The 12,954-nt window shown below is 45.1% G+C and overlaps 1 protein-coding gene across 6 annotated transcripts in view; it reads right to left on the bottom strand.

Moving 5' to 3' along the window:
• Positions 1–11,124, bottom strand: part of ZNF827 (zinc finger protein 827) — a 109,420-nt gene extending 98,296 nt beyond the window's left edge. For 4 of the 6 annotated variants that reach the window (XR_009961617.1, XR_009961618.1, XR_009961619.1 and 1 more), the window contains exon 1: positions 10,851–11,124. Coding sequence is in view for 3 of the 6 variants with exons in the window: in XM_062602847.1 (XP_062458831.1) it covers positions 10,851–10,893 (43 nt within the window). In the remaining 3 variants the exon portion in view is untranslated. The remainder of the gene's footprint in view (positions 1–10,850) is intronic. The other 2 variants (XM_062602846.1, XM_062602845.1) reach the window with 2 other exon arrangements.
• Between the last annotated feature and the right edge of the window lie 1,830 nt (positions 11,125–12,954).

Raw genomic sequence — 12,954 nt, 5'->3', positions numbered from 1 at the left:
GACCCAAAAACTGTTCCAAGGAACATGGTTGTAACTTAACAGCACCAGTAAAAAGGCAAGAGTAAAACTCTTGTTTGTCAAAGGGAGGTTTTCATCTCCTGAGCACAAAGTTAACCCAGCTAGCTTCTAAGGAAGAAAGGAAGAACACAGCTTCTCTCTCCATCTCTGTGTCTTTATTGCTGCAGGAGGCTGGCTGCTCTTCGTATTAAAAAAATCTGGAGTTTGAAAACTGTCAAAGAAGTGGTTGCATTTGCCTGCCATGATGATATGATGTACTGTCATACATCCTGACCTATGCTTTGGTCAGCTCATTATTTCCTTCTCTGGGCATGAATAAGACAGCTCAACTTCCCAACAGCCCCAGTGGTATTCTAGCAAACACAATTCATTCCACTCGATTCGGAAGAACCACTACCACTATGTAGTCAACAATTCATACACTTCTATTTAGTTTACATGTGGGGCCAGGTTCTCTCCTGTGTGACGTACTTGGAAAAGGAGGAGCGAAGCCTCTACAGCACTCCAATACCCCCTTGTGTTTTCTAACCTAGCCTCAGCCAGGACACTATCTTATCAACAGCAGCTGGAAATCGCTGTTAACTAGAAATAAGTAGATCCAAGTGTGTTCCAGCTGTGGCTTCATCTCTGACCCTTTCCACCTCTGATTCACAGTCTATTCTAAGTTGCAGTGATGTGAACGTGTATAAAACTACATTATTATTTCTCTCCTAGGAACATCCCCATGCAATGAAAAGCCCCACCTAGGAAGGCCAAGGCAACTTCCATTACATTTGTATCACCCTAGCAGTGCAAGGGGGAGGAAGGCTGTGAAGCTGACCCATGGCTGATAATAAACATTAAGTCCTAGGTTAAAAATAATGTTAAGTGTAAGTCAGTGAATTCATCTTAAATTTTTCTAAATATTGAAGTTGGAAAGGTAGGGACAGCAAATACTACAAACTTTCTTTCCCTTTTATTAACATACAGAAAGAGAAAACCCCAAACTAACCACTCAGAACATTGACTCTTGAATTTTAATATGTGGAATTGCTGTTTTAGAACACATTTATGAAGGTTGTTCCAGTGATCATAAAGTAAAAGAAACAGCAAAATCAACTAGAAACTCCTATGTCACCTTCATATGCCAGCTGCTGCAACAAACAAAACATAGGAGCCCTCAAATCAAGCTGCTACAGCGCCTTTAATTATTCCTATTGTGTCCGCAACCTCTATTAAAGGGTCACAAGTGAAGGGAGGAGGAGCTCACAAACCATACATATGGCAATATTCGTCCATCATGGCAGGTGACATCAGACCAGCATACCTGCTTTAACAAAGATCTCCTTTGGTTTTGGCTATTTTCTGTTCATTTTTGCTATATGCAGCTTCTCCTGCTCTATTTCTGGCAAATAACATGCTCCCAGTTTACCATTTTACTCTGCCCCATTACTCACCTGAGATGCTTCATGCACATTTGCTTTGCAACTGGTTTGGAAACAAAACCAGTTTTCAGATACTTAAATTATTCCTTCTTGTATGTGTCACAGGAATGTAGTTCCCTATAATTTAATTTTTTCCTCTCTCTCAAAGTCAGATTAAAATATAGCAAATTACGTTCTCTGTGTTTCTAATTCCTCCCACAAGGATGATATTATGGTAACGTATCTAAAGGAAGCTTCAAGAAGTGTTTGTTTTGTCATGCTGTGTTTGCTACCAAAGACAGCTGCTTTCTTGGTCCCTGAGAGGATTGCTTGGGGTTAACAAGCAAAGCCAAATAAGAGAGGATTAGGAAACTACTCATGGTGGTAGGCGAACACACAGAAGCAGACCTTTCCATTTGGAATAGGTACTCCTCACTCCTAGATACAATGCTTAAGGTACTGCCTCAGCTTTCAACCTTAAAACAAGTCAGAGGTCATATAATTAATGTGGAAGCACTGAATTAAAAGTGGGCATTGCTCAAACCTTATCTTATTTTAAAGAGATTTAGGATTCTTTGCCAAGCTCTCAGTACAAGAAACTAATGCTATAGCTACTTAGGGCACAGACACAGCATAAACGGCAGCAACCTGCTTCTATGTCCTGCCTAAAAACCTATGTAAAATTCAGATGCAGAAGAATAGCTACAAGCTATGAAGAGGAGGTTTTATGTCCATGTCCATTCCACTGCTGGCTTGTCTGCTGAACAAACAAACAAGTGTGCCAATGGCAGTGGGATCTGATTTTATTTTTTCAAAGTGCATTTCTTGGCCAAAAACTGTGGGCTTTACCAACACTTTTTATGCAGGCCAGTAAATGCCTTCAAAGACAACAACTCTGATTCTCATGAGAGTATGTCTATAATAAATATCGCAGTGCTATGAAGTGATATCTGAGCCAGCCTGAGTATACCCAGAAGTATTATAGCTGAATTAACCTGGGTAGACTGCTGTGATAACTGCCTCTCATACACAGGGTAGCTTATTTAGAGCTTGCTTTGTTATCTCAATGTGGCACAGCGCTGTGCAGGAAGACAATATAAACAATTATGGTGAAGTCTATTTAGACCTTATGGGCAATGTAAAAGTACCTCAAGGTGGGCAGAAGAGCCCCCTTCAGAGTTATATGCAGTGAGAAGAACTCCCTTTGGCAATACAGAATTGACAAAAGGATTATGTCAGCCCTTCCTTTCCAGAACTTAGAGCAGGGTGAGAGCCTGGGGGCAGCAAAAATTAGAGCAACTCTCAGCTGTTAAACTTACACTGGTGCCTGAAAAAGGCTCTTCATGGCCTCAAAGTGCTAGAAATACAGAGGTAGGTAAGGGGAAGTTCTGCTTCAAACACAGATAAAGAAATGGGTCCTCAGTCACTAGTTGCCATGTCTAGATTTGGCACAGCAGTCTGTAAGGGGAGAGACTCTGGCTATGCTTCAGGAAAGCAAACACAAACAGCTACAGCACCAGCTGCTATCTAAATCCACTTGCCTGCCACCTTCTTTGTTCCCTACCTACTTTTCACCATATGATCATCTAGCTGTGGAAAATCTCGTTTTAATTTTTAAGACTTTTTTTTTTTTTTGACATGAGTAATTATTTGCACTACTACACAAGTCAAAGTGAAGTCTCGAAGTACCTTGCAAAGAATTTGTGTTCATTAATGGTCACACGTTAAAGCCATCAATTCTTTTAATGCAATTTTCTAAAAGTTACTTGCCATTTATTAAGAATTCACCAGAATTTTCCTTTTTGCCCTGATACAGCATCTTACAGATTCTAACAGGCACCAAGATCCAGGACATGTCCAAACCATTCACTTTAAATAGGAAGTTGTAATTTTAAAGTAAGCTCGCACCAGATCTTCTCCCTTACAGAAACTTTAAGATAAAAAGACTACACAGGGAAGAAGGATTCTTTGCACCTGCATAGAAAGCCCCAGAACACAGGAAAAGCACATCCAAGCAGCAAACCCCAGATGATGGCAAGCAGAGCTATAAACCTTTCTCAAGGAAGGGAATCCCTAGAGGTAGGAACCACAGAGAATTCAAAAGGATGATGACATAGCTTGCTTTGAGTTGCTTCAAAAATTTTATTTCTACCCCAGTGGGAGAGCATCCCAAATAAAATAAACAAAACAGTGCAGATGTTTGGAACCTGATTTTGCTTTCTGAAACAGCTGATTAAACCGTTCATTACAAGACCTCTATCACTTAGTAACCCTTTCATTTTTAACATAATTTATTCTAAACAGCAGCTAAATCATCATCCTTGAAAACAGCATGAAAACACCTCTCTCCTGGTCTACTGTGCAATTAGCACAGGTCATTTCCCGCCCCCCCCCCCCCCAGCTTCCATCCCTGCTGCCTAAGTACTGAAAAGGAGGGAAAGGACTATTTATGTAGCCCAGTTTTTCTCTCCTTACTGCATGTTTCTCAAAAATATCCCCCATAACTCTTTCATGATTCCCAATTAATCAAACTTGGACTCTGAATTCTTAGTCAGCAAAACAGAATAGGCTTGTCTTAGTGTTAGGCTTAGCTTGGGATTCTACAGCTCAGTGTAATTACACAACAAGCAGGAAATCCCTTTAAAAGCAGGAGAAAATTGGTGGAATAAAGTTAACTACTAATCTGACAGGCTCAGATTGAGCATTCAAAATATTTGGAGTCTTGACCAAAGAGGATACCAACTGTATGTGTACTAAAGGTAAGCAAGGAAAAGAAAAATTGTCTTTGTGAGCATAATGTTGCCATAATTGTGACCCTAAGTTAGGTTTGTAGAAAGGAAAAACTAAAAAGACAAGTTTTCACATGAGCTTATGAATACAGGTTGCTGAATCCGTCATTAAAGTAACCACAATGCCGTGTATGTGTGCAGAGCTCATGCTGACTGTACCCTGCAGCACACATCCTTTCGACTGAAGAATAGGTCAAGTCTGACTTTTATTATTAAACAACATTAAAATAAAAAAATCTTTGGGGAAAGGGTTATTATCTACCTTTCTGAGTTGCTGTGGGTTTTCTCTTTCCTTCAGCCAATACCATTTACCATTCTTCTTGCCCATATCATTTATTAGGTTTCATAGAAAATATTTTTTTCAAGTGGAATAACAAGTTTTACTTTAGGGGGCAGAAAGAGAGAGGAATTCCCTCCACCTCCTTGAAAATAAGATTCTACTACATACTACCACCTACTTTGTAGTCCAGAGTGTTTACATATTGATATTTTTGTAAAACATACAATACTTCAGCCCCAACACATGCCCTGAATTATTTTGTATGCATAAACCTAAATGATACAAATCAGGTACCATGAACAGCAAGCTAGGCAGCAAAAAAATAGTATGCTAGAAACCAGGACAAAAGATTGTTTAGAAGAGGCACTCTTCAAGCATGACTCTGGAGTACTTCAACAGCTGTAAAAAGATTCCAGGCATAGGCCATGTTAGCTCTCCCCAGCCATCTGAACTAATATCTATATTATGATTTCTTTGCAATGTGAAAGAAAAAAAAAAAATCCTCTATACAGTGCTTCATGACAAATCATATGCCTTGTGAAGCTTCATGTTAGAGACCCTTTTAACTTCCAAAAAGTCCTCTTTTGGAGGTCATGCTCTCATTATCTTGCTCTGGAATCTGGTCTGATTAAATTATAGGAAATTACTAATACTTCACTTTGAACAGCCAGCTCCTCCTGGCTCTTCTTTTTTTTTTTTTTTTTTCTTCTAAACTTAATTCCTCCTACTCCTGCCTTCTTACATATGAAAAAGACAACAATCACTCTGTTACAAAGATTAAGTCATATTCTTTCTTCATCCCTTTTAAAATTTCAAAGTAAAAATGCATTCTGACTCCAAGTTCTTACATTTCCCATTCCACTGCTCTACCTGAGGTTTTCCTGTCTGGCCAACTAAAAGTTTGTGGGTTTGTTCTGTAATATTTCGCACCCCCTCTAAAATCCCATTCACAAGATCCTAAAGGCTTAAATAACTTAATGAGCACAACGCTGACTCTTTGGCAGTCCTATTTACACTCCCCTGTGTTTTATTCATATTTAGCACTATCAGATATAGTCTATCATTTACCAACACTAAGACATAGTCTACCATTGAATGCATTTAGACGTTGATCATTGAATGATTTTATACAAGTGACTTAGTTTGTATAATGGAAAGACCTCCCTCCTCCTCCCCCCCCCCCCCAAAAAAAAAAACAAACAAACAAAAAAAAACCACCAAATTTAAAACTGCAGACTTTACACATCAGAAAAAAATGCCTTAATAGGGAAGGTATTTCCAAAAAGCCTATGACAACTTCACTATCATTAGGACAAAAAAGAACAGTGTTTTCAGGTGGAATAATGTGGCTGTTATTCCATCCACCAAGAGGCTGCTGTTCACTTGATAGGTGCATTACAGTACCGCCAGGACAACTGTGATGATAGCAATGAGATTATTAACCTAATCATACTAAGAATAATAATTTTCCCTACATGGCTCCTCTTGTTGACAATGAGCTATATCATGATCCCTGCAGTGGTAAGAGGTTAAAAATAGTAAATAGAAAATATGTTAAAAGCTTCCCCTTGTACATGCAATGTCTGCTAGTAAGGTAATAAGCTCTACTAAGAGAAAAAATCCTGCTACTGGCAAAAGCCTTTTGTCTTGGAAGCAACTTTCAAATGCCAAATGATAGCAAAGGCTTTTCTGACACTGGGAAGTCTTTTGAAAAACCCATCTAACACATCCTTTCTTGCTATCAGAAAGTATCAAATGAAGCAAGCTGCAGAAATAAAAAAGGAGGAAGCGCTAAATCACTGTTAATTTACTTGTTTGACAGTATTTTCTTTACACTTTGATGATACAATCCAGCAATAAAGCCCCAACATAATAAAAAGCTTCACAGACTTTAAGGGTCTTTTTACTGTACAGAAACAGCTGAACACTTCAACACAGTATCTGCAATATCTAACACTATACCTGACCACGAAAGCAAGAGTTATGCCCCCTCGTTATCACATACCTAGCTTTTGATACTGCATTTAACATTGTATCAGTTCTGCTTCACCTTCTTTAACAAAATAAACTGAATAGAAACGCCGCTGCAGCTTGTCCAACATGAAACATATTCTTCAGAAAGTAGCAGTAGTTCAGATTCCTCAATGTAGCAGCTAACTCTGCCTGCTACTCTGTAACAAATGCAAGCTTTGTAAAAGTGGTACTGCAGCATTCGTTCACAAACTGCATTGCCTATGAAATAGAATCAAAACCCAAGGAGCACCAATTGCTACACTTAGGGCAATATAGTGGTCTAGATCTTAAAACATTTAACTTGAGAACCTCAAAACTTCCCAACACTTTTACTTTCCAGGCTGAACTCTTCCAGAACACATTTGTGCAGTTCAGAGGAAACAGACTTACAGGAATTCTCAGAGAGAAAATAATAGTGTGAGGTAGAATGGAAAGTAAGGCAACAAGGAGCAGAAAACCAGGGTAAAATTGTATTTATACAGAGAGTTTTAAAGATTCTGATGCTAACTGATCAGAAAAATAAATAAACAAATAAATAAATCCATATGCTGAAGTAGCTGAAAAAAAAAACGTAACACGCACTAAGGAATGGGCAAAATTCCTTTAGACATTCCACTGAAAATGAATTGACTTGGCTAAGTTAGTTGCATCCAAAAGTAATCATAAGACATTGTGTACTGGGCAAATTTTTAGCATACAGACCTAACTCTGTCATTGCAAACTGAGTCTACATTGCCACAGTATTTATAAATGAGACACTGCCTATCGAGGAACCCCTAAAGTCCTTTCCCCATTCACTGGTACCTCAAATTTAAAAGGATGCACTTTTTCTTGTATTTGACAGAGTGTGAGTGAAGACATTCTGTTGACATCTGTGACTAAACAGCTCCCAAGCACAGACTTCTTTACACACGGAAACTCCACTTACAGTATGTGCTAATACCAGAGTCTCAAAGGGCCATTCACCTGACTGAACCCTGAGGTTCCTTCGTCCTGCTCTGAGGAGCAGCTTAGGGCAGATGACCTCCAAGGGACCCTTCCAAACTAAATTGTGCTGTAAACAACTCAGATGACTGAAAGCTTAACCTTAACTCTGCCCTTTTAAACAGATGCTACCAATACATGGAATTATTGCACCTAATAATATCAATTATTTTTCTTCAACCACTGAAGCTTCAGTATCTAGCAACTGCCTTGAAACTACATTAAATAGATGCAACAGCCTGATACATCTCTACCAAACTCTTGCATGAAGAACTTCTTCACCATAGCATGCATTTTGGCAATGCACTCTTCCTTTATGAAATTACCTCTAAAGTCAATGGCCAGAAATATAATATCAGGGTCCCAGTGAGCAGTAGCTGCATGTTATCACATCTTCAGGTGCATTTCAGGCTACATAACAATTTATAAGAAATTAATTAAGGCCTAGGGATGCTGAGAAGGCTTCCTACCTATGCTACACTAGAGTCCACAGGACTTGCCAGACTAAGTTATGTTTGCTCAGTTACAGTGCAACACTGGGAAGTTACTCTGTGTATCCACATCTTACTACTTATTTCCCAAACAATTGTAAAAGAATCCAAAATATCACAGAGAGGTTCAGTAAGACGCTCCTTTGTCCATCCATACATCCATCGATCATCCATATACCAGCACCAACCTGTAACATAACTTTGGATTGAATCATGGCCTGATAACCACAATGGGGCAGAGTTAAGGGTCAATATGGTATTAGCCATCTTCTCTCTAGCTGCTTATGGTGCACTTCACATTCTTCTGCCATCACTAATATTCCAAAACGGAATATACACACATTTCCTCTAAGAAATGTACTGCTAAAACCAGTAGGAACTGCAGAATAAAAATGTATTTTACACTAAGTACTCATTAAAGCAATATGTTGCTAAAATAAAAATAATCACTATTTATAGAATTTGCACACTGAATGCAATGGATTATGAGGCATTTTCTGAACCTGCAGGACTGCAGGCTAGAACAGTATTCCCGCAATTCTTCCTCAATTATCTAATATATTATTATTATTATTATTATTACTGTCAAATAACAGCTTCTGATCCAGTGCAATGTAGCTGTGAAAGAAACTGAAATAAATAAACCCCATTAAAAAGTAGCACTTGTGTGGGACACGCAGTATGTGCGTGTTTCACACATCAGGGGAAATAAAAAACTCCCACGAATTGAACTAAAAAATTAACCCGAAAGAACTGCAAATTAGGCCGCGCAGAAAGAAAACCCCAAACCAAAACAAATAACACACGCACAGCTCGGTTCGCACAACGAAGGCAATTGTTTCGCGGCCCAGAGGCAGCCCTGACTTCCCCCGGCGCGGCCGGCCGGGAGGTCGCGGCCGAGGGGAGCCCCCGCCGCAGCCCGCAGGCAGGGCCCCGCCGCCGCGCACGAGAGCGGCACGCCTGAGCGAGCTAAAATGGAGCCCAGGTTTGATGTCGGCCAGAGAGGCCGGCGGAGGGCAGCCGCACCGGGGCGGGGGCGAGGGCAAGGTCAGCCGCCGAGCCCGGCCGCAACGCCCGCCCCGCCGCCACCGTCTCCCGCCCCGGGAGCCCTTTACGCCCCCCGCTCCGGCGGAGGTTCTTGTAAGCCGAGCGGCGGCGTTTGCCGCTCCTCCCCCGCCGCCCCGAAACGCCCCTCCAAGGCCACGCAAGGCCCTGCGCGCCCGGGCTTGGCCCCTGCCCCCTCCCGCAGCGCTGGGGCCGGGGCGCTGCAGAGGCGGGCGCCGCGGTCCTGCCGCACCCCCCTCCCCGTGCCTGCCGCCCCGGCCGGCACCAGGACCGCCAGCTCGGCTGCTCTAGCAGGCGGACCGCCAAAGGGCTGCGCGGGGGCAAACAGCCAGAGGAGGGGAAGAGGGATAAAAAACCCTCCATCCCCCCTCAGGCAAATCCCATCACAACTCAAGCCTTTGACTCCGGCTAAAAGGAAAAGCAGAGAGAAATGTCTGCGGGGCTGCAAGTGCCGTCCCCGGTACCCTGCACCGGCGCGCACACACACACACACCCCGGCCCGAGTGCCGGTGGGATCGCTGCCCCAGGCCCCTCGCCCGCATAGCGGAGGGGAGACGGGCGGAGCTCCGCCTGCAGCGGCGGGCCCCGGGCAGGGGCCACCCCGATGAACTCCCGGTGACCGAGCCCGGCTCCAGCGCCGGCGGCTCAGCTACCGCCCTGCCCCTAGCCCCGGCGGAGGGGCTGCAGGCGCGCTTCGAGCAGATGTGTTGGAGCCAGACAAATGACCCCTCCATCCACCCCCCGCTCTCCCTAAACCAACCCTGAGGCCAGGCAGGGGCAGGGTATTTTTAGGTTCCTTTCCCTCCCCTCCGCCTCCCTCTCAATAGCCGCCGAGCGCTGAATACACGGAGAAGGGGGAGAGCGAGCGGGAGAAAAGTTAACTGTTTTGCGAAGAGGGGAGAAAATAGGCAGGGAGGGGGGAGGGAGCGAGGAGGAGCAGTGCAGGGTGAGCTGTGTCTGGGGATGAGTGTATGCGTATGGGTGCTCTCACGGGGTGCCCGCAGGCGGCGGATAGGATGCACTTTAGCCCTGTGCTCTGCTGGTCTCGGCTGGGGCAGCGCCGCCGAAGCCTGAGTCTCGCCTGACCCTTCGTTTCACTGCGGCCAGGAGGAGCCCGAAGCCCGCCACCGCCTCTCCCTGCTCTGCAGGGACCTCGCCTGCCACGGTCTGCCTCCCCGCCGACCCCTCCCCCGCCGCCGCCGCCGGCGGCCCCGGCCCCCTAACGGGGTGGCCGTGGGGTCGGTATGGAGTGCCCCCGCCGCCGGCAGCCCCCTCCACGGCCGCTGTCCACCTCCCCCCCTCTCCCGGGCCGCCCAGCTCCGCCGCAACCTTTAGCCGGGGACGGACCTCTCGGCTGGTTCCGCACAAGACGCCAGCAGCCGCTTCCCCTCTCGCCGCCCTCTCCTCCGGTGCTAGCCCCCCTCCCCACCCCAATACAACAGATCACCCCCTTCCTCCGGCCCCAAAGAGAAACCCACACCGCCCCCCTTGCCCCCTCCCCCCCCCCTCCTTCCCCCAGCAAATGCACAATCACGGGCAAGGGGAGGGAGAGGGAGGAAAGGGCGAGAGACGCGAAGAAAGAAGGGGGGAAAGGAGAGAGAGAGGAAAAATTAAAAGGGCACAAGGCTGTTCATCACCAACATGGCTGCCTTAGCTCAGACCTAAAAGAGGAATAACCCAGGCTGTGTCTTTGTCAGTTTCACCTCTGTAACCCTAAACTAATGCACGAAACGGCGGAGGCGGCTGCAGAGGGGAAGGAGACGGGGAGAGAAGGAAGGAGAAAATGGCAAAAAGAGGGGGCACTTACGTGAAGAGAGGCGCTTGGGTTGCTCCTGCTTCCTCCTGGGCATTTTCCCCCTTTTTTCACATTCTCCTCCTTGGTTTAACGGGAGATCAAATAAGACCGTGAAGGGGGGGCACAGACAGGCACAAAGCCGGGGCCCCCGGGGGAGCTGCTAACCGGGGCGGGTTTTCCCTCTTCGCCGGGGGAACGGGGTCTGAAGCCGGTTTTCCCGGAGCCACCGCGAAGGGCTCCCTCTCCCCCTCTCTCTTTTTCCCCCCTCTCCTTTCCCCCCCCACCCCCCCCCCCCCCGCAACCCGGTCGTGCACCTGGCTTGTCCCCGGTCGCAGTATCCCTCAGCGGCCGGGGATGTGCTCCCGGCGGGCGAGCGGGCGCCGTGCCGGGGCGAGAGCTGGCGCGGCGGTGCCGAGGGCTGCGCCCCGCGCGCCTCCCGGCCCCTAACTAACACTAACGCCGGGATCAAAGGGCAGCGGCGGCGCTCACGGCTCGCTCGCGGGCGGCTGGAGGCAGCAGGGACACACGGACACAGACACACACACACACACAGACACACACACCCCGGCGGGCGGGCGGGCACGCACAGACACAGGCACACGCAGAGCAAAGGGGAAGGTGCCCCCGCTCCGGCGCAGCGCTGCGCGGCGGCGGGGTCCAGGCGGAGAATGCGCTGCCCTGGTCCTGCACCGCTCCGATTCTCTCTCCTACAAACATAAAGGGGTTGTGTATGGGAAGTAGGGAGGAGGATATCTGTGGGTCTTCGCACTGCGATTCCCTCATTTATGGTGGGAAAGAAAATAGTAATATCAACACTTAAAAAAAAAAAAATTTTAGACGTTTTCTCTCCGTGTGTTACAAAAGAAAAATCGTACCAATACAAAGCTATCACAGCAGAATTTCTTGGATGTGTTCAGCTATTCCTTCACAAAGCACAGGAGCCGGATGGGCTTATTGCAACCCAACTTCAGAATGGGGGGAGAAGGTGATTACATGCAACTCCCTCCGTGCCAAATGAAGCGTACAAAGTAAGCAAGAAAGGAAGATGGGCAAGTGAGCATGTGGGTACCCTATTCTAGAACCAGGTGCTGCCAATTTCTAGCACAGGTTTTAAAAAACGGAAAGAATGCGAGCAGCGTGGAAATCACAACTCCTTGAGAAGTCTGAGTGTGGGGAGAGGAGGAAATCAAGATTAGGTCACCCCTAATGGTTGATTTAACTGCTACATGATACTTCCACAATGCACACAGCAATCTGGACTTCTGAAATTTACTTTTTGTTCCCCCCCCGCCCTTTGCTGTAATGCAGGTATATGAAGCTTTATCCTGAAGCAATTCAAGCAAGCATTATGAAGCCAGGATAGCAGTTTTCAATAACTGATACATACTTTGATTACTTCACAAATCACACATCTTTCTTCAAAGACATACATGAAGGTCGGTGGAAAAAAATAGAAGAGGGATTGGGTCTCACTAAAGCACAAAAGGTACTTCATGAAAGAGAAGGGCTCTCTTTGTGACTTGCAGTCATTTGGATAAAAGTTCACATAGAGGTTGTTAATGATTTAAACTCTAAAACCTGTTACTACAATTGAAGTAAAATGGTTTGAAGCATGGCTGTTTCACAGAGCTCTCTCTTTGTGTGAGGAAACTTTGAGCCTAGCAGAAAGCATAGTCAAAATCATGAGTCAGATGTTCAACAATAAAAAAAAAATGCACATATACCTGTTAGATGATTTTTTGTTTGCTTTTGACAGCCTGAGTCACTATTTTTATCACATCAGTTTTTCATCCTAACTTCAAAATACTTTTTAAAAAATAAACATCTGTCTACAAAAACAAACCAGCAGATTTGCAACCTAAATCTTTTCAATAATCAACTTGCACCCTTAATCACCTCAAGTTAGAATGGTTTCAAATAATATTCTACCCATTTTGCAGGCAAAATTATCTTTTCTACAGGGGAAAAAAAATTAAACATTATCATATATTTGTGAATCTCAGGTCCACTCTCCTGCACGTGCAGTTCTGAGTTTCAGAACTGCTGAAAACTCAGAGCCAACCCAGACTCCTCCTGACTTCAGTTCGTTTATCATCTGACAATGCAGCTAAAATAC

Source organism: Pezoporus occidentalis, unplaced genomic scaffold, assembly GCF_034315485.1.
Source record: "Pezoporus occidentalis ecotype Australia unplaced genomic scaffold, CSIRO_AGI_Poc_V1 ctg79, whole genome shotgun sequence".
In the NCBI taxonomy this organism is placed as follows: domain Eukaryota; kingdom Metazoa; phylum Chordata; class Aves; order Psittaciformes; family Psittacidae; genus Pezoporus; species Pezoporus occidentalis.
The sequence above is the reverse complement of the archived record's forward strand: the minus strand, read 5'-3'. Positions and strand labels throughout refer to the sequence as shown.